The 26,629-nt window shown below is 40.4% G+C and overlaps 3 protein-coding genes across 9 annotated transcripts in view; 2 read left to right on the plus strand and 1 right to left on the minus strand.

The window, feature by feature from the left end:
• The first annotated feature begins 1,778 nt into the window (after positions 1 to 1,778).
• Positions 1,779 to 10,551, plus strand: psme2 (proteasome activator subunit 2). 3 transcript variants are annotated; one of them, XM_080751573.1, is made up of 12 exons: positions 1,779 to 2,166; positions 2,526 to 2,610; positions 3,557 to 3,589; positions 3,700 to 3,762; positions 4,616 to 4,702; positions 6,354 to 6,399; positions 7,175 to 7,272; positions 7,853 to 7,921; positions 8,084 to 8,151; positions 9,347 to 9,401; positions 9,488 to 9,574; positions 10,276 to 10,551. In XM_080751573.1, the coding sequence occupies exons 2-12, from the start codon at positions 2,563 to 2,565 to the stop codon at positions 10,354 to 10,356; spliced, it is 735 nt and encodes a 244-aa protein (XP_080607699.1). In that variant the 5' UTR covers positions 1,779 to 2,166; positions 2,526 to 2,562; the 3' UTR covers positions 10,357 to 10,551. The 3 variants fall into 3 exon arrangements, with proteins under 3 accessions (XP_080607699.1, XP_080607698.1, XP_080607697.1); XM_080751572.1 differs by having other exon boundaries at positions 2,120 to 2,180; XM_080751571.1 differs by lacking the exon at positions 1,779 to 2,166 and having other exon boundaries at positions 2,266 to 2,610.
• A 574-nt stretch (positions 10,552 to 11,125) lies between these two features.
• lsm5 (LSM5 homolog, U6 small nuclear RNA and mRNA degradation associated) lies at positions 11,126 to 16,316 on the minus strand. Its single transcript, XM_080751577.1, has 5 exons — positions 16,216 to 16,316; positions 13,258 to 13,353; positions 12,766 to 12,793; positions 11,811 to 11,883; positions 11,126 to 11,398 (listed from the first exon to the last, which is right to left on the minus strand). The coding sequence occupies exons 1-5, from the start codon at positions 16,265 to 16,267 to the stop codon at positions 11,366 to 11,368; spliced, it is 282 nt and encodes a 93-aa protein (XP_080607703.1). The 5' UTR covers positions 16,268 to 16,316; the 3' UTR covers positions 11,126 to 11,365.
• Positions 16,317 to 17,142: 826 nt separating this feature from the next.
• Positions 17,143 to 26,629, plus strand: part of LOC308306840 (uncharacterized protein) — a 64,249-nt gene continuing 54,762 nt past the window's right edge. For 4 of the 5 annotated variants that reach the window (XR_013963174.1, XM_080751891.1, XM_080751897.1 and 1 more), the window contains exons 1-2: positions 17,143 to 17,227; positions 24,055 to 24,107. The gene's annotated coding sequence lies outside the window, so the exon portion shown is untranslated. The remainder of the gene's footprint in view (positions 17,228 to 24,054; positions 24,108 to 26,629) is intronic. The other variant, XM_080751893.1, reaches the window with a different exon arrangement.

A 26,629-nucleotide genomic window follows, 5' to 3' on the forward strand; every position in this document is an offset into this window, starting at 1 on the left:
TCGATGTTAGCTATTAGTGAATGCATTTTCTAATTTCACTTACAAGGAAGCTGACACAAGGATGTTCCTTTATGCAGCCTATGCTGCGAATCATGGAGTGTCAGCTGCCATCATCTGAAGCTCAGATACTGACGTTCATTGTCATAGCAGTTTCAGCCATAGCTGAATGGTTAGTGAGCCCGCCTGGGGAACCAGAGCCCCAGGTTCGATTCCAGGCCAGGCCAGCAATGTCGATCTGTGTCCCTGAGCAAGACTCTTAACCCCTAATTGCTCACACGCTCCTTGTGGGCAGCAAATCAGCTGGGTTGGGCTGAATTTCCCTCGCGGGAGGGGTAGGTAACCATTATAATTATTATTTCACTTGGCTTGAAAAATCTGTGGATTGACATTGGAAGGGGGAAGAACCACAGATAGATCCCAATTCATGAAATTAGATCAGCTATGGGATCAAATTCATCAGGTTCTTTCATGCATTCAGCGAATGCAATACAGTTTCGTCCTTCCATGGACGGTCAGCATGGCAGACATGGAACGTGTTTGAGAAGATATCCCGGGTCTTCACCAAATTAGGTTCAACACCTGTTGCAGTAACTGACGAAGACATGGAAGTCATTGAGGAGTTTGTAGTACTCATGTACGATAGAAGTAGTTCCTACAAGGAAGTGAATGAGGCATGGCTGCACTTGTCTGCAAGAAAGCAAGCGATCATATGACTGTATTCTACCAACATGCTGCTCTGAAAGAACACTGCAAGAGATCTGCATTCCAAGCAGGACATATATGGGGCCTGTCACTCTAATGTAGTCCTGTTTTGCCAAGTCCAATTCACTTGGCATAGCACCAGAGCACCAGAGGGACAGAACCTGGCTTCCACAATGGATGGATCTTCCAGCAATGGCCAAATCATGCCAAGAGCTGACGCGATGTCAATGTAAAAAGGAACTTTCTAGACGCTGCAAAAACTTTAAGTCTGGACTAATCTACACACCCCTCTGTGGTTGCAGTTGCTAGCACACAGGCCTGTCACTTTCCCAGCCACCATTATAAATGAGAATGTGTTTATAATGATTTGCCTGATAAAAAAAATGAATAAATAATAAATACAATACAAAATAAATTTAAAAAGATGCTAAGTTTTATAGGATCTAAGTGTGTGTATGGTGACCATATTTAAAAACATGTCAACCTATTTCAACCTATAGGTCATTCTAAAGCTACAGAATCACTTTAAAATGTGCCATAAAGGGATTCCGTGAAGTGGTCATTTACACAAATATGTGTTACAAGCTCATGTGGATTAACCATAAGCAGTAAATGTCAATTTATTGGCAACCATATTGGAAAATGTGCCGTCATAAATCAAAGATTTACAGCACCAGTAAAGTGATCTAGTCCAAAGCGTAGGCCCAGTTGCAATGCAGCCATTATAAAAACTGGTGGCCATCTCGAAAATGGCGGAATTACGTGTGGCCAGATGTTGATTATCAATTAGGGTAGTCTAAATGTGATCTGTGCCAAATTTCATGCTTGTATCTCCAACTGTGGATTAACTATGAGCAGCTGTACATTTCTGTAATGTATCTGCTGCCATATTGGAAAATATGCCGCCATATTGAAACCTAATGTAATTTTGTATCTTGTTTGATTGAAATACCTCTAGAACATTTTTCTTAGATCAAAATGAGCTGAGAATAAAAGATTTACAGCCCCAGCAAAGTTATGTAGTCCAAAACGTAGGTCCAGTTGCAGCCATTCTGAAGACTGGCGGCCATCTTGAAAAATGTTGGAATTTTGTGTGGCCAGAGGTTGATTATCAATTAGGGTCATATGAAAGTCATCTGTGCCAAATGTCATGCTTTTATCACCAACTGAACTATCATGTCAACTTTCCGCTAGACTATTATGCCAACAGTCCTATCGCCAAAATAAAAGTCTGGGTTTCCGAGGCTATGCCAACAGCAACACCTAACCCTCAAATTCAAAACCGCGCCCACCTGGGGAAACACCTGGGAAAGAGGGAATCTCAACGTTGCCGATGGACGTGAAGGGAGGAGTCGAGATGACGTAGCGCCACGGGGGCGGGGCTGTTTATCACGCACGCACACAACATGCACTATCTATGCTATCTATCTTTTTCTATGCTGTTTGTGTGTTGACATTTATGAGGTAATATTATATTGGCAATTATTATGAATTTAAAGTCACTTTCGTTCTTTCTTGCAAGTGGACCGCTTCTTGCATTACTCTTTGTGTGCTTTCAAGTTCAATAACAAAAAAATAACGAACATGTTGTGTGCTTTTGTTTGGGTTCACCGATAGATAGGCTCGTGGGACTGGAAATAACCTAACGTTTAGGAGACTCTGGAGAGACCGACAGGGGGGTGGGGTGACGAGGTGTCCTTTATTCATGCCAATCTGCTGGAATGAATCGAAAGTAAAAAGACGACGGATCAGGAAACAGTAGCAGCGAGTCGACGGCGCCAGCAGCAGCACACTAACTAAAAGTTTGATTTCTCTTAATTCAGATTGATTAAAGGCATCCTACTTCAATTCATATAAACCATGTCGAAAGCGGCTGTGTTGAAGATACGGAGAGACAACGCAGTGAAGGTAAGACGCATTTGCAAATAATAGTAAGTAACGCATTGAAACAATACACACGGAAATGCATTGCGTGGTGTCGACGGTGTCGCTTGCTGAGAAGGACAGATATACAAGTTTTAACCATTGGTTTAAACTTAATAAACTAGTAATGACGTTGTTCGCTTAGATAACTAGCAACAGCAATCACCTCACCAGCATACGGCGGTGTGTGAGGTTTATGGGAACTTTGGGAAGCCCCTGTCCTTCCTTCTGCAATCAAGTCATCTGGGGTCAGCTCCTATGGTCAGCTCCTGCACGATAAAGAGGACTGTTTCCCCCAAACAGTGGTTCGGGACCCATTTGTGGGTCGGGGACAACATCATTTTTATGTGTCCCTTTTATCCCTACTACATTTTGTTTTTAATTAGGCTTATTTCAAAAACATGAAAAAAAAGTGAAAGTGAAAATAGCCGATCTACAAGCCCTCAGCGCAGCGCGAAGCTTGTAGATCTGCTGTTTTCACTAGTTTGGGTCCCGGCTAATCTCTCTTTTGGTTCTTGAGCTAAAAGGTTTGGGAACCAATGGATTATAGAGGACTCATGTTGATGTACAGTGCTTAATAGCCTACCATTGGTTCTCAAACTTTTTAATGTCAATTAAGGAACCCCAAATGTATTTGTCATTTGAGAATGTAATGTAGGCCTTTATGTTTTTGCCAGGGACATCCCCAATAGGCTACAAGATTTAATTATTAAAATGTTTTAAATATATATATTTAAAAAATGACATCTGCTATTTTCAAGATTATTTGAAAATAGCAGAGGTGTGAGCCGATCTTTATAAATGAAAGTGCTTAAACTATTTAGGTCATATATTGACACATTTTGCAGGTGGGTCTCTTGGGGTTCCCGGACTCTACTTTGAGAACCACTGTGACATAATAATGTATATGTGTTTTATTTGTTTTCTACAGGTGGAAAACTTCCGCCAGTCACTATATCAAGAGGTTAGTGCCTTGGGAAAAATAGAAGTAGGCCTATACGATGCAAAAACAGAATAGAAGGCCTATTATTTTCATGCTAAATACTGCATATGTTTATCATCTCCCACCTGCAGGCAGATAATCTTTTCTCCAACTTCATCCCCTCGAAGATTGTCCTGCTGGATGGCCTGCTGAGAGTAAATGATTTCAACATTCATTCATTGCATACATCAGTGGTTTTCAACCTTTTTTCATGTCAAGGTCCATTATTTATTCAGCATTTGAGACATGGACCACCATTTGATGAGATTTAACCTCTCTGACCCAAAAATATTTTATTATGTTTGGATAAGATTATGTCAACAATTCCTTATTGATGTTGATACGATAGGAGATAGAACAAGCAAACATCAAAAATGATCAAAATAACGATTCTTCTACATTTGTATAGACTTCTAGTAAATTAAGTAATGCCATAATGTTTAACAATAATTTTACTCTTGAGAGCGTAACATGTTTACTCTTAGGAGTAAAAGATCTTTTAAGGGTCTGTCATTTAACAAGACATATTAATTAAAAAGTAGATTATCTACAATTTACATTCATTTACAGAAAATGAACCCTTGCTTAATAGTATGGATAACTACAATAACCCTACTGTATATACTTTCCCCTGGGGCCCCCTTCTAGTTCCCTGTCCCTCTACACTAAACTAGCCAATTTACAAACTCACAACACGTCACATAGCAACACTTTGTGAGCTTGTAGATCGACTACAGTATGTTTGGCTAATGTTTGAATAGTGAAGCGATGGTTCATCTGTTTAAGTATAATACATAAGGCTGAATCTTCTGTAACATAGAATTCAATTGTTTTTGTTTTCCCAAAATAGATTTGGAACTGAGCCCTTACTCTCCACCTGTCTGACCATGTGAAATAAACCATTAGTTTATTTTTTTTATCTTGATAGAAAAACAGACATTGTTACTGCCTCATCTCTTCATGTCCTATTACTACGATCACTTATTTTCTTTTCTCTCTCTCTGTCAGGAGGATGCGTTCAGCATCACAGATATGACATCACTACAGGCTCCCCTGGAGATCCCCATCCCAGACCCTCCTACTCCGGAGGAAGAGGTCAGACATGGATATCTGCCTTTCACAGTTACATAATCGCCTAATCAATCACGATTATTTGAGATAATCACTATTATTTTTGCCACAATGTGACGCATTGAAAATTTGTAGATCTGCCATGTTTGAACTCATTTTTAAGTCATTCTGTGGGTTTGACAAATGAAAGGTTTTACCCTGAGGTTATACAAGGTTTCCACCCGACAGCCAGTGGGGGGACTGCCCATAAGTCCGAAGGTTCATTAGTCAAAGGTTCATTAGTCCGAATTTAGTTAGGGTTACTGAGGTTAAAGGAGTATTTCACCCCCAAAATGACTTTTTTTTCTATTGATTAGTCATGCCATGTAGAGTAGAGTTCAATAATATTTTTTGTTTTTTGTCACATTCCTAAGACAACATTTTGATTCGAGTAAATTTACCCCCATTGAATCCGGATGCCATCCGGAATCAATGGGGGTACATTTATTGTTATCACATTTTTGTCTTAGGAATGTGACAAAAACCAAAACATATTATTGAACTCTACTCTCCATGGCCTGAGTAATCAATAGAAAAAAAAGTCATTTTGGGGGTGAACTACTCCTTTAAGGTTAGGGTTAGGGTTAGAGTTAGGCATAGTATTCTTAACAAATTCGGACTAATGAACCTTCGGACTAATGAACCTTCGGACCAATGCCATGGCATCGCGAGTGCCGGGTACCAGCCTACCTTCAGCTATCTCCAAGGGAGGCGGGACATAGAAAACGAGTGGAGCCGTGAGTGGTTTCCAATCGTTTTCAGCAACTACGCCAATCAAATATGCCAATCGGAAATGGTAGTCAAATGGAGTCTTGCCAGACTGAGAAGCGAATTGACGAAACCAATCCACTTAACGTAGCGTAGCAGGCTGGTACCCAGGCTGTTGTTGTATGCCTACTGTCCCCAGACCCCAGGTCTGAATTATTTTGGCAGATTAATTTGATTTCATAGCAATCGATGCCCGTCCATCTACATGTGACATGTGTTATAATTACATTCATTTTATTGTTTGCAACCATTCATTTATTAACCACTTTCAATGTGGCATCCCTATTTTGGGAATGTCATTATAGGCGAACACTTTCACCCCAAAACAAATAGTGAAAATAGTTGATCTATGAGCTCTCAAAGTGTCGCTTGGCTATGTGCTAAGCACTTGTAGATCCACTATTTTAGCTATTTCAGAAATGGGGCTTGTGAAATGGGGTGATGTGACCACAAAAACTGTCAGTTATTTACAACACATCTTGGTAATTAATTAGGCAGTATGACAAAATGAGATTTATTTAGGCTGTTTGTGAGGCTAGGTGATAGTAACATGTGTTGAAAATGCATATACAATATCTTTAGAGCTCAGAAACACTTGAATGACAGGTCTGAGATTCATACAAGGAATTTGCTTGGCAATCTTGGTTTATTGTATACCCAATTTATCGTTATTACGAAACACGCTTTTATTCTTCAAATTCATTGTAAATCTGATTTATACTTTGTTGTGCGATGGTGTCACTTGCTGAAAATAGCTCATCTACAAGCTTGTGCAGTGAGTTGTGGGCAGCGGTGAGTCAGTCACCATCATACAACAAAGTATAAATTAAGCACCAGACTGTATTTTCATGGATTATCATCTTGACAGGAAATGGAGACAGACAAAGATGAAGATGGGAAGAAAAAGAAGAAAGGTAAAATGAATTTTCAGTCACTGTTTGTGTTGTGTGAGGTCAGGTGTAGTTTGATTACACATCAACAACAAGACAGTTATGGTTTTGAAAGAAAACTCCAAACACTGGTGATATTACAAATGGGATTGTTCACTTTTAGGCCCATTTTCCATCAGGGTTGTTTTTTCCTGCCTAATATTGAACCAGTTCAGAGTGTTTCCACTGAAAATGAATCGGGTTCAGAACCGTAAAATTTGGTTCGGAACTGGAATCGAATCAAATGGTCAAAAAATCACTTGACTACTAGCTGATAGTCCAAATGGCAAAGACCATGTGTATCTATACTAGGCCTGTCCCCGACTAAGGGTTTCTATGGTAGAATCTGATTGGCCGACTAATGCCAAACGACGACTGGCAGTCAACTATAGGCAACTGGCAACTACAGAAAAGGTTTGCATGTTTTCACTGAGATTGGCTGTGGAATCAGTCTGATTGAGTAGCATAAAAATGTAATGCAATATGAGGATCATTCCTTTTGGGCTATGGGGGTGCTTAATATCTGAATTAACATATTAGCTTGGTTTCTCCCAATACATCTATTTGTTAATTAATATAACAAATTAGGCCAATTTCTGTCAAATCATGCATTTAAAAAAATATATATTATTATTGGACTAAGAGATTAGTAGTCGACTATTCGGCTAGTTGAGGTCAGGCCTAATCTGTACACATTGTATCTGTAATACAACATATGATAATAGTTGAAAACAACTAATTTCTCCTCTCTGTTTCTCAGCTCCGAAATGTGGCTTCATCAAGGGGAACGAAAACATTGTTCAGTTGCTGGACAGAGTGAAACCAGAGATCGCTGCACTAAGAGAGACCATCATCACTGTAAGTAAGAAGTTGTGAGCCCCAGTGGCACAGAAGTCTGTGCTCAACAGAGACTAAAATGAACAGTGATTCGTTAATTAATTTAAGCAGTAAGGCCTTTTTTTATATATATATATATGGAAAAACAATACAATCTTATTCTTTAAAAGTAATCAAGGTTGGAGTGATTTTTAAGCCCTGCATGAGCGAGTATAACTTACAGATACTGTAGAGACACCATGTTGTTATATTTTAGTACTGCATGCTAAGAATGACTACTACTGAATCTGTCATGTCAGATCATTTATACTAGTGTTTCTTGGTGAAAATAACACAAGTGATTCCAACATTTTTCAAGTTTGTCACTTGAAAATGTATTAAGTTTGTGAGAAACACTGTCATTGAATTAGGCTTTAGACACTAGACTTTTAGCCTACTGTATTTCTTAACTCATGTATGTTGCATGTATCTGGTGCTAAATGGTTGCTGGACATGTGTATAGACATGACTGAAAAGTTTTAGTAGAACATTAATTATGGTATTTTAATCAGTTGTACCCCCTTGTGGATCAATAATGTTCCTAATAAATATGTTATTTTAGGTGTCATGCTGGATTCAGCACTTGATCCCAAAGATAGAAGATGGAAATGACTTTGGTGTTGCTATCCAGGTAACGTTCAAGAGACATAAGCTATTTCTAGACTTATTGATTCCATACAGTGGAGATTTCTTTTTTTTTTTCATGGACATGAACCTATTGTCTCTATTCTTTCACTTATGTGAGTGAAAATAATTCCGGTCAACAGTATGTTAACATGTGATTTGACCACAGGAGAAGATCTTGGAGAGGATCGCTGCCGTGAAGACAAAGGTGGATGGCTTTCAGGTCAACATAAACAAGTAAGCTTCAGAACCAGAATGGTTTAATTTCAGCAATGCTATGTGCTGTAACCATTGTTTATTTTTTCAAAAGTAGCAGTGGTGGAAATGGAAAGTGGCTTTGTAATAATCAGTTAAGTAACTAGTAGTCTCGCGTGGCCAGACGGTTGCCTCCGCGATTTGGTCAAATGCTCCCAGCATACAGTCTGGCAAAGCAGAAAGATAAAAATCACACCCGTGTGAACTGAGCGGTGGTCGTGGAGGCTGCGCAACAGCAAAACAAATATATACCTGTATATATATATATATATATAATAAAAAATATTAAAACAATATTAAACAAAATATTAATAATAAAATGCATGTCACTCAGGCCGCCACTGGTATCCATCCATTGTGTGTGTGTGTGTGTGTGTGTGTGTGTGTGCGTGTGCGTGTGTGTGTCTCTGGTCTGGTCTGGCCTGAACAACAGCGCCCCTCCCTTAACATGTGTGGTCAAAAAAGGTACTGTAGGCTACAGACAGACAGACACGCAGACAGACAGACATACCCACACACACGGCCACGTATAGGAGCGTTGTGACCACCGATCAAAAATGAGTGCGAGATGAAAGCGGAAGTGAAGCCCCCCACGTCACTTCCGTTTCAGTCTCACATCACACATACCGGTATTTATCATTATATAAATACAAATCATATAAGCATGTTTAGCTTGCTGCTTTAGCAGGAATGACATTTTAAAATATATTTTTTTGAACGTTAATGCCCGTTTTCGATACTCGCCGTTCGGGAGCTGCTGTTCCAGACTCTATATAGCATTCAGAGATTGTGGAATAGTTGTCTGGCTACGCGAGACTAAGTAACTAGTGACTAAAGTTTTCAAATAAATGTAGTGAAGTAAAAGTACAATATATGGATCCGAGATGTAGTGGAGTAAAAGTAAAAGTACTGAACATGGTAGAAATTAGAAATACTCCAGTAAAGTACAAATACCATTTTTTTTTTTTTTTTTTACTTAAGTACAGTATCTAAGTAAATGTACTTAGTTACCTTCCACCACTGAAATTTAGGGACAAAGGCCAATCTACAAGCTCATAATGCATTCCAATGTGATGCACTTTCATCTTGTAGATGGCCTATTGTTGCCATTTATTTTGGAAGAAATATTATAATTGTCTTATCCCTTATTAAAAGCATTATTACATTTCTTTCTCAGGTACTTCTTAGAGAGAGGAGACGCTGTTGCCAAAGCATCCAAAGAAACTCATGTGGTAAGACATGGAGAGACTCCTGTAGCCACCAAAATACACACATTCAACATAGCTTTACCTTAATGCAACGCTTGTGATTCTTCCAGATGGACTATCGTTCACTGGTCCACGACAAGGATGAAGCCATCTACTGTGAGATGAGAGTGATCATCTTAGACATCCGTGGCTTCTATGTAAGTTACAGTTTTTGCAATGTTTATTTTTGAGCGGTGGTCACAACGCTCCTATACGTGGCCGTGTGTGTGGGTCTGTCTGTCTGTCTGTATGCGTGTCTGTCTGTATGTAGCCTGTATGTAGTACCTTTTGTGACCACACATGTTAAGGGAGGGGCGCTGTTGTTCAGGCCAGGCCAGACACACACACACACACACACAATATATATATATATATTTGTTTTGCTGTTGCGCAGCCTCCACGACCACCGCTCAGTTCACACGGGTGTGATTTTTTACATTTGATCAGTGATTTTTTTTTCTTTTTAGTTAAAGCTTGTTATAGGAATCATTGCTGTCATTTATTCCGTTATTGGGGTCTCCCCCTCTCTCCTGCACGTTTTATTGTGGTAATAGTTTTATCCAGTCAAGCGAGAATAATCCATTAGTCAACTTTTCAGTTTTTACAGTATAGTGTGCCAGTTCCAATTTTGTCTTCTCACTTTGACCAATTTCACTCGTTTATTATGAAACCCACCTGAAGTTGTATTTTTCTGTTTATTAGAGACACGGAGACCACTAGTACAGAACAAACACAACATAGCAATGACACTCTGAACATAGGCTTGTGGAATCATTTGAGTCACTGAAAATGCCATGTTACCCAAAAACTCACTTGACATCACTTAAACCTTGTGTTCTTCTCATTCATTTGCTATTAGGCGGAGCTTTTTGACATCATCAGTAAGAATCTTGACAAAGTGACCAATCCGAAAGGAGAAGAGAAGCCCTCCATGTACTGAACTAGGAGACAGGGTGTTCCCATCATATTCTGTTACAGAACTACTATGACAGTTTAACCTTCATTACTTAACACGTCACAGCTAGGTAAATGCTGTATACACCTATTAGTCAACCGTTTTTCTCTGACCAGTGTGAACACACTTTTCTCGTCTCAAATTGCATCGGTTTAAGACAATAAACACATCCAATCAGTACACATGGAGTCATATATATTGTCGTTGCAAACACGTGCAGCTTGTGCTATGCTACATTTCTGCTGGCCTATAAAATATTTCTATATCCAAGGGCCGAAAAGCTTGTTCCTATTTTGGATGATTAGACAATGGTTTTGTAACAAACTATACGAGTAGTGAAATTAGGGAAACACAAAACAGCTACATTTCCAAGGCCAAACCTCATTGAACAAAAAGATTGTCATGAAATGCTTGATTATGAGGTTTCTTCTTTTGGAACAAACAAAATAGCAAAAAAGTATTGTATAAAACAAGACAAAAAAGAGTTTCCTATTGGTTTTGGAGAGAAACTGAAAAATCAAAATCAAAAATGATTTGTCCACACTGAAAGTAGACAAAATATATTGTATTGGTATGACCATGACGGGCCACAGACATGCCACAGGGGCCGCAGGTTGAATGGCGCTGCTCTAGATGAAGTACTATAGAACTATATCCCTGTTGGGCAACCACACTAATAGAAAGCTGAATTGTATAATAGTGTTTACATGTAACACAATGGAAACATCTGTTTAGAAAGAAGCAGGGTCTGTAAGGCTGTGTCAATCTTTGTGATTTATTCTTAACAAAAAGGTGTCAATCTTTGTGATTTATTCTTAACAAAAAGTAGTCTCTCATAATGTGGTTTACGCATACCATTTAACACAAATGCTCAATTAGCAAACCTGATACAAAAGTAATTTCTTTTTCAAACACCACAAATAAAAAAGGTTAAGCAAGGAATGAGACATATCCACAACAGAAAAGAAACATGAACACAGCGCTGCTGCTCCTCCTATACTTCAGGACCTTCTCCTCCTGGTATGAGCTAAACAAAAGAAGAGGACAAACATTGCATCTCATCCTTAATGTATACGTTGTCTCACAATTATTACAGGGTATCTACTGTCAAGTGTCAAAGATAAAATGGCATGGGAGTGTGCTATCTGTTCTTAAAACAATAAAAATAATTCATGTTTAATTTTTTTACTGTTGAAGAGTGGCCTATAAATTGAACAAAATCTAAACCTAGATTACTTAAACCTAGATGATAATGTAATGTAGGGCTGGGAAATATATTTATATATCTGTATCATATCTTCTGGGATTTTAGATGTCTAAAATGTATTTTCTTGGATTTAATCAAAACCCAATTTTATTCTAAATGTTATACAATTACAAAATGGTGACAAACAAGTAAAAACAAGATGAATATAACATAACAATATGAAATATTATACCATGGTGATGTTATTGCCGTTCAGTAGAATCTGATCTAATTTAGTTATCCTCCTTCCTTCTGGCGTGAGTTCACTAAAACACAAGTTCAAGAAAAGTTGATTAGGAAGACAATATAGTTGCATTTACAAAAATGTGACTTAACCCATTTAGACACGAGGACCTGATTCTATGTCTTCTAAATGCTAACAGTTTTCTGAAAAAACTATGAAAAAACTATGTTTCTATATTAGTGGTTCTCAAACTTTTTTAAATCAAGGACCCTCAGAATTGTATTTGGCGTCATTTATTTGGCCCTACCCCCCAAAATGTTGTTCCAGGGACCCCCAGAAGCAAAGAGTTGAGTTACAGAGGTTTTAACCTCGCCTACCAGGCCTACAGGCTGTTTGGTTTCCGCCTAAAGCGCGGAAACCACTATAAGAAGCGGCGTCGCTTTGATTTGGTTCCCTCCGTTTGTTTCCCCAATCCCTATTAAAATGCTCGAGTTGCCTAGTGTAGTTTTGCCAGTCGCCAACAGTTGGATTAAAAGATGCATATACCAAACAGATTTTTCAAAAGCACAACTACTCCGCATCAAGGAGTTTATTAGGTAGGCCTAAAAGTATGTCCTTGAGCGCAGGGGAATATTTTGGGTTAAAACTGAATCCGATTTGATCTTTCCGGCAAATTGTAGTCCTTTGAGTACTACAACATGACGTTTTGTGGTTTCCGCTCCAGACCGGTTACAACCCCGAAAAGTGAAGTGATCCCAGACTACAGAGGTTTGCTTTAAAACATACATGTTCAAAGATTTGTACAAATGTATTATTTTTCAACAATAGTAGATCTACAAGCTCATAGTGCGGCACTCTGTTCCACGCTTATTTTTGAATAGTATATAGAAAGTATAAAATAATGGTTAAAGTGGTTCAAATCTAAAGTGACACAGATGCTTTCCAGGTCTAAATGCATACTTACAATTCTGTCACATCCTCAAGGACCATGTCTGAAATAATACATTATGGAACTCAAAGAAGAAATGTGTATCTAACAAACTAGTCCAAACAGCAGAACAAAAGCTCAGTCCACAACATCAATGATTCGCAATGAAACAAACCCGTTGCAATACAATGCAGAGAAAAATGGCAGCGCGCTGGATTTCTCCATAGCAGGTGGTCTGTGCAGTTTTGGGACTATGTTGCTAGTCGTTGCATTTGATTGAACGATTGAATACTTTATTAACAGTTTGCAAAATCGATTATACAATGATGCTAAAAGGATAACAGGAAAAAGGACTTGTTTCCATTGTGGGTCCTGTGTATTCAATTCAAACATTTTAACACATTAATATTACAACTTGCAACTCGTATTGTGAATCATTGGTTTGGGACTGGGCTCAATTTTCATAAATGATAATAATGACGCTGCATCGTGTAAAATCAAAAGACCACCAGAATCTGAAAAGGATACTGACAAAGTCATCGAAACCCAACAGGGTGCCGACGATTTCTTTGTCTGTCTTCATGACGATGTGAATACGGGAGCCGATGCATTTGTCCACAAGCTCTGAAAAGTACATTGAGATGATGAAGGGTTAATTGTTGTATTGACCAGGAGATAGAGGTCTTCGGACCTGCCCGAGATCCGAAATTACCCGCGATCCAAACCGCCCCGAGCCGGGTAACGGGGCCGTTTTCGAGCTTTTACCGCGGGGCGGGCCGGGGCCGGGGCCGTCTGCCCCGGTTCCCCGGGTATCTCCTGTTACCCGAGTGGAGCCGAGACAGGCCGAGATTGAAGTGAAAGCGAACGCAACAACTGCACCAAATAGATAACGCCACACGATGGCACTAAAGATGCAGCATGTAATCTGTTGCATTGGTTGTGAGAACTGAGAAGTATAACTCACTCAGTCACAACAACACTGACTGTATCAGTTGGATTGTTATTATTATCAAAGATATTAACGTAACGTTTTGGTTAACGGTTTACAATGGAGTTGTCATTGCGTGTTGTCATGCTCTGCAGAGCAAAATGGACACTCAAAGCAGAAAGATATAATGAACAACACATGCGACAGAAAACGATAGCATTAGCATTGACTAGCCAAAGAAGAAGGAATAAAAACATGGATTTATTTGTATTTACAAACTGTCCGCATTGACTTACTGGTCTGGGAAAATATCATCTTTTGGCGAGAGGCACAGCGCCGCTGACAGCAACAGCAGCACCGTGGCGACGTTAGGTAAGAAATATGTCTGATACAACTCTTAATATAATAACGTTGGCATTCTTTCATTTCGGGGCAACAGGTTCGGGTCTCGGATCTCCCGTTCTGCTCGGGTTTCGGATCCAATTTTTCTAATAACAGGCGGGGCCGTTCGGATCGGATCCATCACGTCTCGGGGCTGATCGGGTAACGGTTCTCAAATTCCAAATGATAGACGGGGCCATATGGGTCCGGGTCCATTTCCCCCGGGTCCTTTTGGGTTCGGGTAGTTCAAATTGGACCCGTGAAGACCTCTACCAGGAGACATGACGACAACTTGAAGAGCAAAGCAATGTGTTTGGATTAGTCATTAGTGCTTGGAATGGAAATGAATTAGTACCCCATTAGTGTAATTGAGCAGCTTTTTCATCTGCATGTACTAATTTTATTTTACACATGTACTCTTGAAAGGTGGTTTAATATGATGCTGTATGTTATGATGACCCGATCTATTCCAATGAGTACAGTACATACTCTTTTGTAGATAATTACTACCATTACCAATAGTTTGACACAATTGAGATTACTTCTACTACTCTTTTCACCATCATAACCCAATTTATTTGGGATTACTAGAAGTGTGGCCAATCGATGTTAACGTATTTCAGAGATTCTCAAAGTGGGGTCTGGGTACCCCCGGGGGTCATTGAGGGGGTCCCACTCCCCAGCCAGGAAACATTTTCATGTCAAGGACCCCAAAATTGATTTGTATTTGGCCGCGGACCCCCATCTGAAAATGTTTTGTGCCAAGGAGGACCCCATACAAGATCTGTGGTGGTAAAAATGTAAAAGATATTCAAACAACATGATTAGTTTTAATAAAGCTGGTGTGTACGGCCCTGGGGGTACCCAGACCCCACTTTGAGAACCCCCGCATTAGATCACGGACCACCATAACTCTGATAGTGTGCTAAAGGAACCAAATGGACCAGTAAGGGTTAATTTGGTTCTATTTGTACACTCTCACCCTGAATCTAGGGTTGCAATACCTCTCTTTGGGATTCAATGCATCAAAACAGTTTTTTGCTATGTGATCGTATTAAACAACATCAAACTCACCAACATTGTGGCTGTATGGGAAGTGTTTGTTTCATTAAAATCTACTGTAGACATGAGTTACTTTCTGTCAAGACATTCTTTTTAGTTTAGAAGCGCTCGTGGGAAATAACTCAATGGTCCTGTGTAGTGTGTACCAACTGGTTCTAAAATGTCACATAATGCAGGAGGCAGCAGGGCGTTGTGTTATTGAAAACGAGCGCTTCCAAAGCTCAATACTTAGAAAAAAAAACATGTTTACTTGGATTTCTTGACAGAAAGTAACTCATTAATAACATGTCTACGGTGGATTTTTATGAAACGAACACTTTGCAGATAGAAAGAGGATAAGTCAAGCTTTTCATATAGCCACAAAGTTGGTGAGATTGACGTTGTTTAATAGGCTACAATCAGATAGCATTTTTTTTTTGATGCATTGAATCTCAATGGGAGGTATTGCAACCAAACATTCAAAATATTAAAGAAAATCTAGCGTTGCTATTTGCATCTACAGCCACACAAGGGTCCATTTTGGTTCCTAATTATCCATTATTTATCTGGGGACCCCTCGGAACTCCCTCAAGGACCCCTGGGGCTGTAAAGTAAGTACGGTATATAAAACAGAGTATTTCCAATTTCCAATACTTTTACTTCTACTCCACTACATCTCAGGGGCAAATTTTCAAAAGATTTATTATACATGATTGGAAAACCTCTGCATAATGAGTACTTTCTACTTAAGGTACTGTATTTAAGTACATTTTGATACCAGTACTTTTGTACTACTGAATTCCGGACTTTTTATTTTACTTTACTTGTATTCCTATGTTGTAGTATTGATACTTTTAATTTTTTTAAATGTTTTATTATTTCATATTATAACATATTTATAAAATAATATATGTAAAACATATTTGAACTTTTCCCACCACTGTATGTTAAAGTAAATGTAACGTTAATGTTGTGCATCATGGTAGCTTGACAGAGAGGGAAGGCTGCTACTACATCTCTACAATTTAACGTCCTGATATCCTCCAAACACAACCACAGTTCAATGTCGATTATATTCACGCGTTACCTAAAACATACTGTAAATAATATTAAATAAATGTGTGTATTATACGAACCCAGAGGGAGTAACTGTGAGGGGTTTGTTGGTGGAGGTGCTGTCGACGCCATGTTGGTTCAGCTTGCTTTCTGAATGAAAGACCAAATCAATCGTTTGAAGATTTGTCTGTCGGCAGTCTGGCCAGAGCAATCAAACATCAAACACGTCGATCGATTCCTACACCACGCTCGCTCATCAGGGAAAAAGTACGCAGGTTTTACTTTAAAGGCCTAAGTAAAAGTATCAATAGAATACCGCAACGTAGAAATACTCTGTTACAACTTACAAGTAGATTGAGTAAAAGTACACAAGTATTGGTAGGCCTATTAAAAAGTACCAAAAGTAAAAGTAGAATGTTCCATTTCAAGTTTCCAACCTAATTGGTTTTTCACAGTGCATGTTGTGACCATAGAGTATTGATTGATTGATTGAAGGCTTTATTAGAAGTTTGCATAGGAAAATGTACAGATTCATGACGGTACAGTTCACTGGTACAAGGTCTACTAAAAGGAGATAGTATATATAGGGTTGTGACAATAAACATCTTGAATCTACTTTCCAATACTTTTACTACATTTTTTTGAAAACTTTACACTTGCAGATATAAATGATTAGGCGGGCCTATGAAACATTCTGTGGGTTCCTTTAAGGGGGTCTAAATTGACCCATATACAACAAGTCTGTAACTCTGTAGCCTACAAATGGAACCAAATAGACCCGTAAGGGTTAATTTGGTTCCATTTGTACAATGTCAGAGTTAAGGGGAGACCATGACATTTTAAAGTTTGAGAAACACTGCTTTCCACCACTGCTTTCCACCATTTCGATAGGAGGATTCTACAAGTAGCCTAGGGGCATCTCGGATTACATGTGTCTCTTTTCGTGGGGGGCGTGCTCACAGCTGTACCTCCAAAACAAACACACGCACACACACGCCCACACAGCGATGTGCACGGATGGAGTCAGTCTATGATGGAGATGCTGCTGGAGGAGTGACTGACTGACGGTGCTGCAGTTTGTCGTCTTTACTGGTAAAAAGGTTTATCTTTATCATCCTTCAAACTGTATACACTATTGAACCTAGGCTTCGTAACAGACTGGTGGTACGAGTTGGCATTGACTGGGTTTGACCGACGTTCCCCGTCGTGGGGACAAAAACCAAAAGAAGAAAACTTTTTTTGGTTGGGACTTCTGATTCAGCAGACTTCGTGTAATGAGCTAATTATGGCGTAAGGCTAGTTTGAGTGTCAGTGAATGTTTAGTAGTAAGTAATCACGTCGAAAGCCGATGAAAAGCAGTAAAGGTGTGTTCACTTCACCTTTGCCTTGTTTGGTTGATGTAGTGAGAAACTTAAGAGGTTACTTTCTGGAGCTCAAACGCAGCTGCATGTAGTCTGGGTAAATTGGGCCCAGCCAGGGGCCATGATGAAAAAAAGCCAGGCCTAATTAATTGTTGAGCGGTTATGAATCATGGACGAACAACAAGTTAATGGAATTATATCGTTGTTGTTGGATGGAAACCGTGTAGGCCTAGCCGCAAATTGCAACACTAGATTTTTTTTAATAATCGGTTGAATCTAGGGTTGCAATACCTCCCATAGGCAGCCAATGCATCAAAACGTTTTTTTTTGCTATCTGATTGTGTTAAACGACGTCAAACTCACCAATATTGCGGCTCTATGGAAAGCTTGGAATTTACTCTTTCTATCTGCAAAGTGTTTGTTTCAGAAAAATCCAAAGTAGACATGTTAGACTTAAGAGCTACTTTCTATCCAATAAATTTGGTTCAGGTGATAATTTTTTCGAAGTCCTGGAGTTTGGAAGCGCTCGTGGAAAATCCCTCAACTGTCCTGTGACCACCTGGTTCTAAATGTCACATTATGCAAGAGGCAGCGGGACATGGCGTTATCGAAGACGAGCGCTTCCGAAGTTCAACACTTAGAAAATAAACCATGTCTGCTCGGGTTTCTTGACAGAAAATAAATCATAACAATTATACGGTGGATTTTTCAGAAACAAACACTTTGCAGATAGCAAGAGTAAATTCCAAGCTTTCCATAGAGCCACAATATTGGTGAGTTTGACGTCGTTTAACACAATCAGATAGCAAAAAACCGTTTTGATGCATTGGCTGCCCTAGATTCAACCGATTATAAAAAAAATCTAGTGTTGCAATTTGCGGCTAGTGTAGGCCTATGTCCAAATCCGTTCGTTTTGTGATTTAAACTTGTGAAAACAGCCGATCTACAAGCACACAAACGCTCGCATAGGTCGGCTGTTTTCACTACTTTTGTGCAGTAGTGCACAAAGCAGGGCTTTACTTTGCGGAAAAACGTACACATTTGATACGAAGTTTCAGTGACGATATGCATCGTCTGTTTGAACATGCTCTCCTGTGATGTTATGTAGCTTGAACTGCCCTGGTGTGTGTGTGTGTGTGTGTGTGTGTGTGTGTGTGTGTGTGTGTGTGTGTGTGTGTGTGTGTGTGTGTCCATGAAACAAACAAGTTGGAACATAGAAATTACATTTCAGTTTGCCCTTTAGGCTTTGCAAATTCTGCACTCAACAAATACTGCAACCAAATGAACCCTAATCGCCCTCGTCATGGGTCCATTTGGTTCCATGTGTACACTGTCAGAGTTAAGGGGAGACCTTGAAATGTGAAAGTTTGAGAAACACTGCTCTGATAACACATGCTGAATGAATCCTTTTGAGTTTGTTGTGTTACCATATGCTACCGCCTAGCGGCGAGAGACTGTTATTGAAATGTCCTCAACAAACAAGCTAAAGAGTTTCTCTCTCCGTATGATATCCATCTAAGAGCTATTAATGTTCCTGGTATTCTGTTTGGTGCAAAATGCAACTTTCTGCCATTGCTTTAAAAAGCACTTTGATCATCGTCCGGATCTAAACTCAAGTTGTTATTGGTTTCTGCCTGGTGTGGTGAACCACGTGACCAGGAAGTGCCTAGCAGGTGCCTAGTGTTCATGCGGCCGTTGTCGCCAAACATAGCAGAGCTACAAGCTCACAACGGCTCGTGGACGCTACGCTTAGAGAGCTTGTAGGTCTGTTTTCGGTGTGCTGTCGTACGACAAAGTACAACTCAGGCAAAACTAGTTTTTCTTTTCTTTTAAATAATAAAAATATTCGACTCCACGAAACTTAATTGACACATGAAAGCCTCATTTCAGAGCGTTGCTAACCTTTGAATACCGTTTGAAATATACACAACTTTCCACAACAGTCATTGTTATTGATGGGAATCACTACCCTAGTCCAAACCCACTGTAGGTATCGCTTCTCGGCCTTTTGGCTAAGATCAAGTGTAGTATCTGTTCTTATCAGTTTAATATCTGATACGTCCCCTACCCGGGGACCATATATTAAATAGATTTTTGGAACTGGGAGATGGAATAGGGGCTTGCTCCGTCCACTCCACGCATCGACCTGGTATTGCAGTACCTCCAGGAACGGTGCACCCCCCTCTCTATCTAACATATCATTTTCCGAATGTCTGTCTGTCTGTCTGAGTGTCTGTCTGAAACCGCGTTTCTCCTCAGTGGCTGGAGCAATTGATCTGAAATCGCATCACCATCAGCATATGAACACACCTGACATAACTGTGAAGCCCGTTTGTCACTTTCACAAATCGTATGCTGTATAATTGCATTTTTATGGTGTATCTATATCTATTTAGCCTACAGTACCTTTTGTGACCACACATGTTAAGGGAGGGGCGCTGTTGTTCAGGCCATGCACAATCACACACAAACCCACACACACACACATACACACACACACACACACACACACACGGGGGGGGGGGGGGGGGAGTGTGTGTGTGTGTGCAGGCGGGCAGGCGGGCGGGCGGGCGGGGGGGGGGGGGGGGGGGGGGTTTGTTCTGGCCCTGTTACAGATGTTGTCCAAAATCATGCAGATCGGTACACAGTATCTCTGTAGCCGTTAAATGGAACGGGTATTTCTTACATTGATGCTCCTACATATTAGCATGCAAGCACCAGTTAGTTACTTTCCATCCCTCATATACTGTGTGCACAGTGCACATCCCATAATCCACACACTGCACATCATTTCGGAGCTCATATCTTTGAACGGGTAAGGGCTAGTGTTTAATGAAACATGTTTTGCTGATCAGAATCATTATAGGCAACTAAAGGCAAGCTGCACTAAAGGGCACCAAATTATGCATCCTGATCAGGGTACCCGCGGATCTTGAAAAGCATTGAAAAGTATTGAATTTAGTTTTGCAAATTCAAGGCCTTAAAATGTCTTAAAAAGTATGGAATACTGTGAGTGGGGGTATTGAATTTTATCTGGGGCAGAATGAATAAACGTGTCGCAAACAGACTTGATGCGTTTCACTCCGTATTATTATTTTTCCTGGTTCTGAGCCGTCCGACGTAGAGTGTGTGCAACAGGCTGGACGCTAGCTGCCGCTGCACGAGCAGCAGCTGTAACCTGACACCATTCACACCAAGCGTTAGCCTAGCTTATCTATACTATAGCCCGGGTGTCTGTCGTTGTGCAGGTCTGCAAGCTCATAACGTGTCACTTCATGACTCAAAGTACTACGGATTTTAACGGTGAAGTTATGGAATTCGCTCCGTATGGATGGCAGTGTCCAAAAGATGAAATCACAGGAATAATGGAAGTCACTGGAGTTTTACATCATGCAAACAGCAGGTAGGCAACTATGCAGTAATTGTCAATAAACGTTTGCTTACGTTGTCTTGTATCAAAATAAGCAACGGAACACTTATGTTCGCAAATCAGAGATTCAATGGGATTTATTTGTCACTCACAAAAGTTATCCATATAGATGCTAATGCAATACTTCAGGGCAATGTTTGTTTGGGACCGACGCAACATATCATGATTGGTGTTCATGGCAGTACTAGTAGGCGGAGGTTTCTCCACTACTGTGTTTCTCTCATAACATTACCCACGTGTGGGATCGGTTCAGTCAGCAACAATAAAGTTTATAGTTGTGAAGGAAGGCTCGGACGTGCTCAGCGCGGTCAAAAACAAATGGAGGTGGGCTTGGCTGGATGAAAAGGTTGACACAGGATGCCATTCAGGTCCTGGTGTCAAAACTTTTTTGTTTTTGTTTTGCTTTAACCCCTGAGAACAGGCAGAGAACAGTGCAGGGACCAAAATGGCAACACTGATAAAAAAGTCTAACTCAACGAGGAGACGGGCAAAGGACAAGAGAGAGGAGATCTTAGCCATAGATGGTGAAATTGATAAGGCAGTTGAGCTACAACACATGTCATGAAGGAAATCATGTCCATGTAATAATTGTGACAGGCCTCTCCCCCTCTCTCTATCCTCGCTGCTCCAACCCCTTGCTCTCTTCTCTTCCCCCCTCTCTCTGGCAGAAATGATGTACAGTGTATAGATTGTTAATTGTTAAGATTGTTTTAAGTGATACTGAGTGACATTGGGGTGTCAAACCCATTTTGGACTACAGGCCAGTTTGGGTCAAATTGGACAGGTCCTGTGCAGTATTGCTGTGAGTACTGGGATTGTACTAAAATGAATTGGGAGAGATGATTTTCTTTTGAATTTGAAAGGTCAAAGTTACAGTGAAGGTCGATATTTGCCCACATAATTTTTTAAGAGACCGGTCCGGAATAAGAATATTGGTTGTCCAGGTTTGCATGTGCATTTGAGTATTACTACTGTATATGGTAGCGTTTTACTGACACACTGCTTTGCCACTGACAAACACTGCTTTGTCTCTGATTTATGAATGTGGCCTTACATTTGACGATTATTTTGCCGCGGTAATGGTATTGAATTTGTCTTTTTAGAGGTATTAAAAAGCCTTAAAAAGTATTGAATTTGTACTTGGGAAATGTGCAGATACCCTGATCCTGATGTTAAATTGGCTATTTTGTGGTTTGGATGTGCAGATTTCTTTCTACATTTCTGTTCCAATATGCTGAGTTATTTTTGCTGCAATGTGTCTCGAGTGCAAGCCGGCGTCAATGTCACAACCAGTCTCGTCTAAATCCAGTAAAGCCCGGCTGCCCGGATCATAGTCGGGTCCGCGGTGGAAGGCTATCCACCGTAGACTCTGATCCGGGCTTAAGTCAACACTGTCTGTAGGAAACAGTTCGCTCATCTCCCTGTTGAAACAACTAAGAAAACATTAGGATAAATAGACATTCACACACTGCATGTCTATTTTGATTTCAAATTCAGACATTATACATGCATACAACCCCCTTTCCAACATCATGCATACACACACTAGGCTACTCTACACAGTGGATTGCAAACAATTAAGTACACTAATTTCATAACTGTTGTAGTAATCATTCCAATGTGATTTTGTGGATAATTTTACATTGGACTTTGTCAGTCTGATAAGACTAATACAGGCCTAATGCCCATAGGTCGAACTCCCGCTGGGTCGACTGAGGTTAGGGTTAGGTTTAGGCATAGTTTTACTGAGGTTAAGGTTAGGTTTAGGTGGTCGGACCAAAGGGAGACCTAAGGCCTCTGCCTGCAAGCTGGTGGCAGTGGCAGTTTTGGCACTGCTTGTTTGGCCTAATGGTAGTAGTAGCAGCATGTTCTCCCTGCATGGTTTTGTTGTTTTTTGTTCAGGTAAAAACTACAGCAGATTTAAGTTGCATATTAAGAAGACAAAATAGATTGTGAAATATAACAGACCAATATGTATGCATTTCTGTCAATAAAAAGGTCAATCAATCACATTTTGTATTAAAACACAATTATTTCTGGATGATGGAAAGAGTTTAGTTTAGTTTATTAGCACATTGTTAAATAAAATAGAACAATAAATATCAAAGAAACAACATAATGTGCAAGTAAAGGAAGCTGGCAGGCTTGTTTGGAATCCTTTCCTTTATGGAAAAGATAATTAAATAACAGATTAAAAGTTTAATAAGAACAATACAAAAGCATGCACGAAAATTCTGGGTCGGACGCCGTGGTTAGTGCGTCCACGATCCACATGAGGAAAATCCCTGTGGTGTGGATTTCTACATTCGTTTTGAAACCTCTATGCCTCCACATGGTCCCGTGTAGAAAAATCTCTCTACCCACATGACAATGGCAAGACGCTATTAAACTTACTTACTTACTTACCTGTTTTCATCACAGCGCAGTTATATCTATAGGCTATGCCATTGTTCAAGTTTCACAATCTTCAACACTTTAACATGCACAGTTGCTAATAAACATTAATTACATATAAATTTACATTCGCGAACTATTTCTAGAGCAGGGGAGGGGAGAGGAACCGAGGCAAAAAAAAAAGTTATGGCCATTTTTATATTCACTGTCCCATGGACTTCACTATACAGGAAAAGAAAAATATTTAAAAAAGAAAACATCTGCTTTAAGTAGCATGTGAGGGGTTTGGTGCAAAACAGTTTTTGTTATTTCCGGACCAGACAACAGGGCTTTCCGGTTTTGCCAAGCCGGGGCGGAGGTAGAGGAACACGTAGCGTTATTTCTGCTGCTGGTGGTCCCTAGATCCGTTCTTCCGGTTTAATCAAGTTGGACATTTTCACGCTCAGACCATTGATACACAGTGATGGCAGTACAACTAGTACGTTACTAATACTACTACGGATAGTTAAAAGTTATTTATTTTACATACACCATGGACATCATCAATTCTTTCTACTGCAACGTGTGTGTGTGTGTGTGTGTGTGTGTGTGTGTGTGTGTGTGTGTGTGTGTGTGTGTGTGTGTGTGTGTGTGTGTGTGTGTGTGTGTGTGTGTGTGTGTGTGTGTGTGTGTGTGTGTGTGTGTGTGTGTGTGTGTGTGTGTGTGTGTGTGTGTGTGTGTGTGTGTGTGTCCAGGGTGCTATGAAGAGATGCAGCAGATGGTGTTTGACCTTCAGACATCTCTGAAGGTATGAGGACTGCAACTAGAAGTAGAGAAGACAAAGTCTGCAGCAGGTCACACACACACACACACACACACACACACACAAGGCACGTGCACCCTATATAGAGATCAAAGGGGGCTTGAGCCCCTGCTTTTTTAACCTTCTGTAAAAAGTGCCCTCACCAGACCATGAATACAGTTTTTTCTATGGTGAAAGAAATGCAAATGCCCTCTTTCCATGCCATACCTGAAGGCAGAATTCAAGAGAATTGCCTTGTCCAAACTCTCCTGAACTTGAATGCAGCATTTTATGTTGGAAGAATTGCCCTCTCTTTGTAGAAATCTGCTACATCTCCAGTATTAACTTATCACACACTGAAAATAGCCAACCTCTACGCGCTGCGCTGCGACATGTTGTGAGCTTTCTGCTATAGGGCAGCCTAACCCTAACCCTAACCCATCGAAATTTAGCTACAGAGGGGTGCCCGCTGGCCTCCAGGCACATACCACTTAGGCATTGCCACATATAGTCATGGATGCCTGGCGGCGTCGCCGGTTTGATTCCCGATCCGGATGACCTTTGTCGCGCATCACTCCCCATCTCTCCCCCATAAAAGCCCAAAACTAGCTACTTTAGCTACAGAGATATTTGACCTCCCATTACCGACGGTATTGTGGTAATTACCGCCCCCGTATACCAAAAATAAAAAGTACATCATGACATCACAGGTTCAATCCTTTTCTTTGATTCTTTGAGCTTTTGGGCCTGTGGCTCCCTGACTATGACAAGAATTAATTGTTAACTAAACAGTTATGATAGTTATAGCCCCAGACATGCCTCCTGTTGTAGATATGAGCTCCACTCAGTGCTGCATCTTTTACCTAGTGTTTACCAGCTTAATTTAAATATATGCATGTATGAATATACTGTATGTACTGTACAAGCAAACTATGGGCATACTGTATGTTTCACTGCCTTCATTGGTACAAAAACGAGTCAGGTTGTTCTTTGACTGGTTGTTTATTAGAGCACACTTGCATGCCTCCAAAACCAACGTAAAACTGAAAATAAAGCATAAATACAAGACAAGAATAAATAATCGAACATAAAGCATAACATGGGTAACTCAAACATAAGGAAATCTTATATTTACAATTGGCTTAAAGCCGCAGCCCACTTTGGCACAGGGCACAGGACACAGGGCAGTCCACAGTCAACGGACATGTGTGAAGCCTGCAGCAACATTCCAACACTCCCCCAGAGAGAGAGAGAGAGGGAGAGGGAGAAGCGCGCACACTTGGGGGGGGGGGGGGGGCAATGCACATAGAGAGACAGAGAGACAGCAGAGAGAGAGAAAGAGTGAGAGAGACAGCAGAGAGACAGAAAGAGAGAGAGAGAGACAGGGTTTAGCTCACACTTGGATCACACTTTCTACTTAGCCTAACTGTTTCACCTCAACCGCGCCAATTATCATTAATGTCCTTTTTTATATGCAAATCGCTATTGCAGTATCATGTATTTGAGTGTTTTCTTTGTTGAAAGGTGTAAGTCATAGTGTTCTCTCTCTCTCTCTCTCTCTCTCTCTCTCTCTCTCTCTCTCTCTCTCACACCCCCCCAACTGATACAGTGGGAATGTTACTATTTTGTCTGGATAAACTCCAGTCCCATGCACATACAGTCTACAGTACACATACACTCCATGTATTGAAGAGATAGTCACATTTAAGTATTTAGTGCTTATTATTAAACATAACTCTTTTGCTTCAGTCATCACATCAATTTCAGTAGGCTTACTTTTAGCTAAGTGAAATAATAATATTAGTATTACTAATAATAATAATAAATAATGTTAATTAATGACACACACACACACACACACACACACACACACACACACACACTCACTCACTCACTCACTCACTCACTCACTCACTCACTCACTCACTCACTCACTCACTCACTCACTCACTCACTCACTCACTCACTCACTCACTCACTCACTCACACACACACACACACTCAAAATACATGAAGAAACAGTGCTTTTTGTGGGCAACATGGCTTGGAGCAGTTGTGCATGTGAGCACGCGAAGCGTGCGAACACTAGGATTCGCCCGCCAAAGGCGGGCGATATTCTAGTGATAATACAAAGGACAAATACAAACAATTTGCCTCACTGGCTGGCTGCATCCATGACAATGAAGGGAATGAAGAGATGCCCAAAGAGTACATTAACAAACTTTGCCAGCACCACGCTGCTGAACACACGTACGTACGTACGTACGTACGTACGTCCGTCCGTCCGTCCGTCCGTCCGTCCGTCCGTCCGTCCGTCCGCACGGACGTGTGCAACACACTGAGCTTCTGCTAGAGAGCCATTCACCGGCACACCATATAATGGCAAGACAGCCGGAATAGACGTAGGAAGAAAACTTCTGTACATTAATTAAGAAATATTAACAAATTAGAAAATAACAAATACATTACTAAATAGATGCCAATGGCGGCAGCTATTTGGCCAAATCACTTCTGGGATTTCAAATGAC

This window comes from Nannobrachium achirus, assembly GCF_963921795.1.
Source record: "Nannobrachium achirus genome assembly, chromosome: 21".
NCBI classification, from domain to species: Eukaryota; Metazoa; Chordata; class Actinopteri; order Myctophiformes; family Myctophidae; genus Nannobrachium; species Nannobrachium achirus.

Coding starts and splice junctions, on each gene's coding strand:
- psme2 (XM_080751573.1), top strand. CDS start 2,563: ATGTCGAAAGCGGCTGTGTTGAAGATACGGAGAGACAACGCAGTGAAG. Junction 7,273..7,852: donor TAAGAGAGACCATCATCACT/GTAAGTAAGAAG, acceptor ATGTTATTTTAG/GTGTCATGCTGGATTCAGCA. Junction 9,402..9,487: donor CATCCAAAGAAACTCATGTG/GTAAGACATGGA, acceptor TGATTCTTCCAG/ATGGACTATCGTTCACTGGT.
- lsm5 (XM_080751577.1), bottom strand. CDS start 16,267: ATGGCGTCGACAGCACCTCCACCAACAAACCCCTCACAGTTACTCCCT. Junction 13,354..16,215: donor CTCACAGTTACTCCCTCTGG/GTTCGTATAATA, acceptor TGTACTTTTCAG/AGCTTGTGGACAAATGCATC. Junction 11,399..11,810: donor ACGGCAATAACATCACCATG/GTATAATATTTC, acceptor TCTTTTGTTTAG/CTCATACCAGGAGGAGAAGG.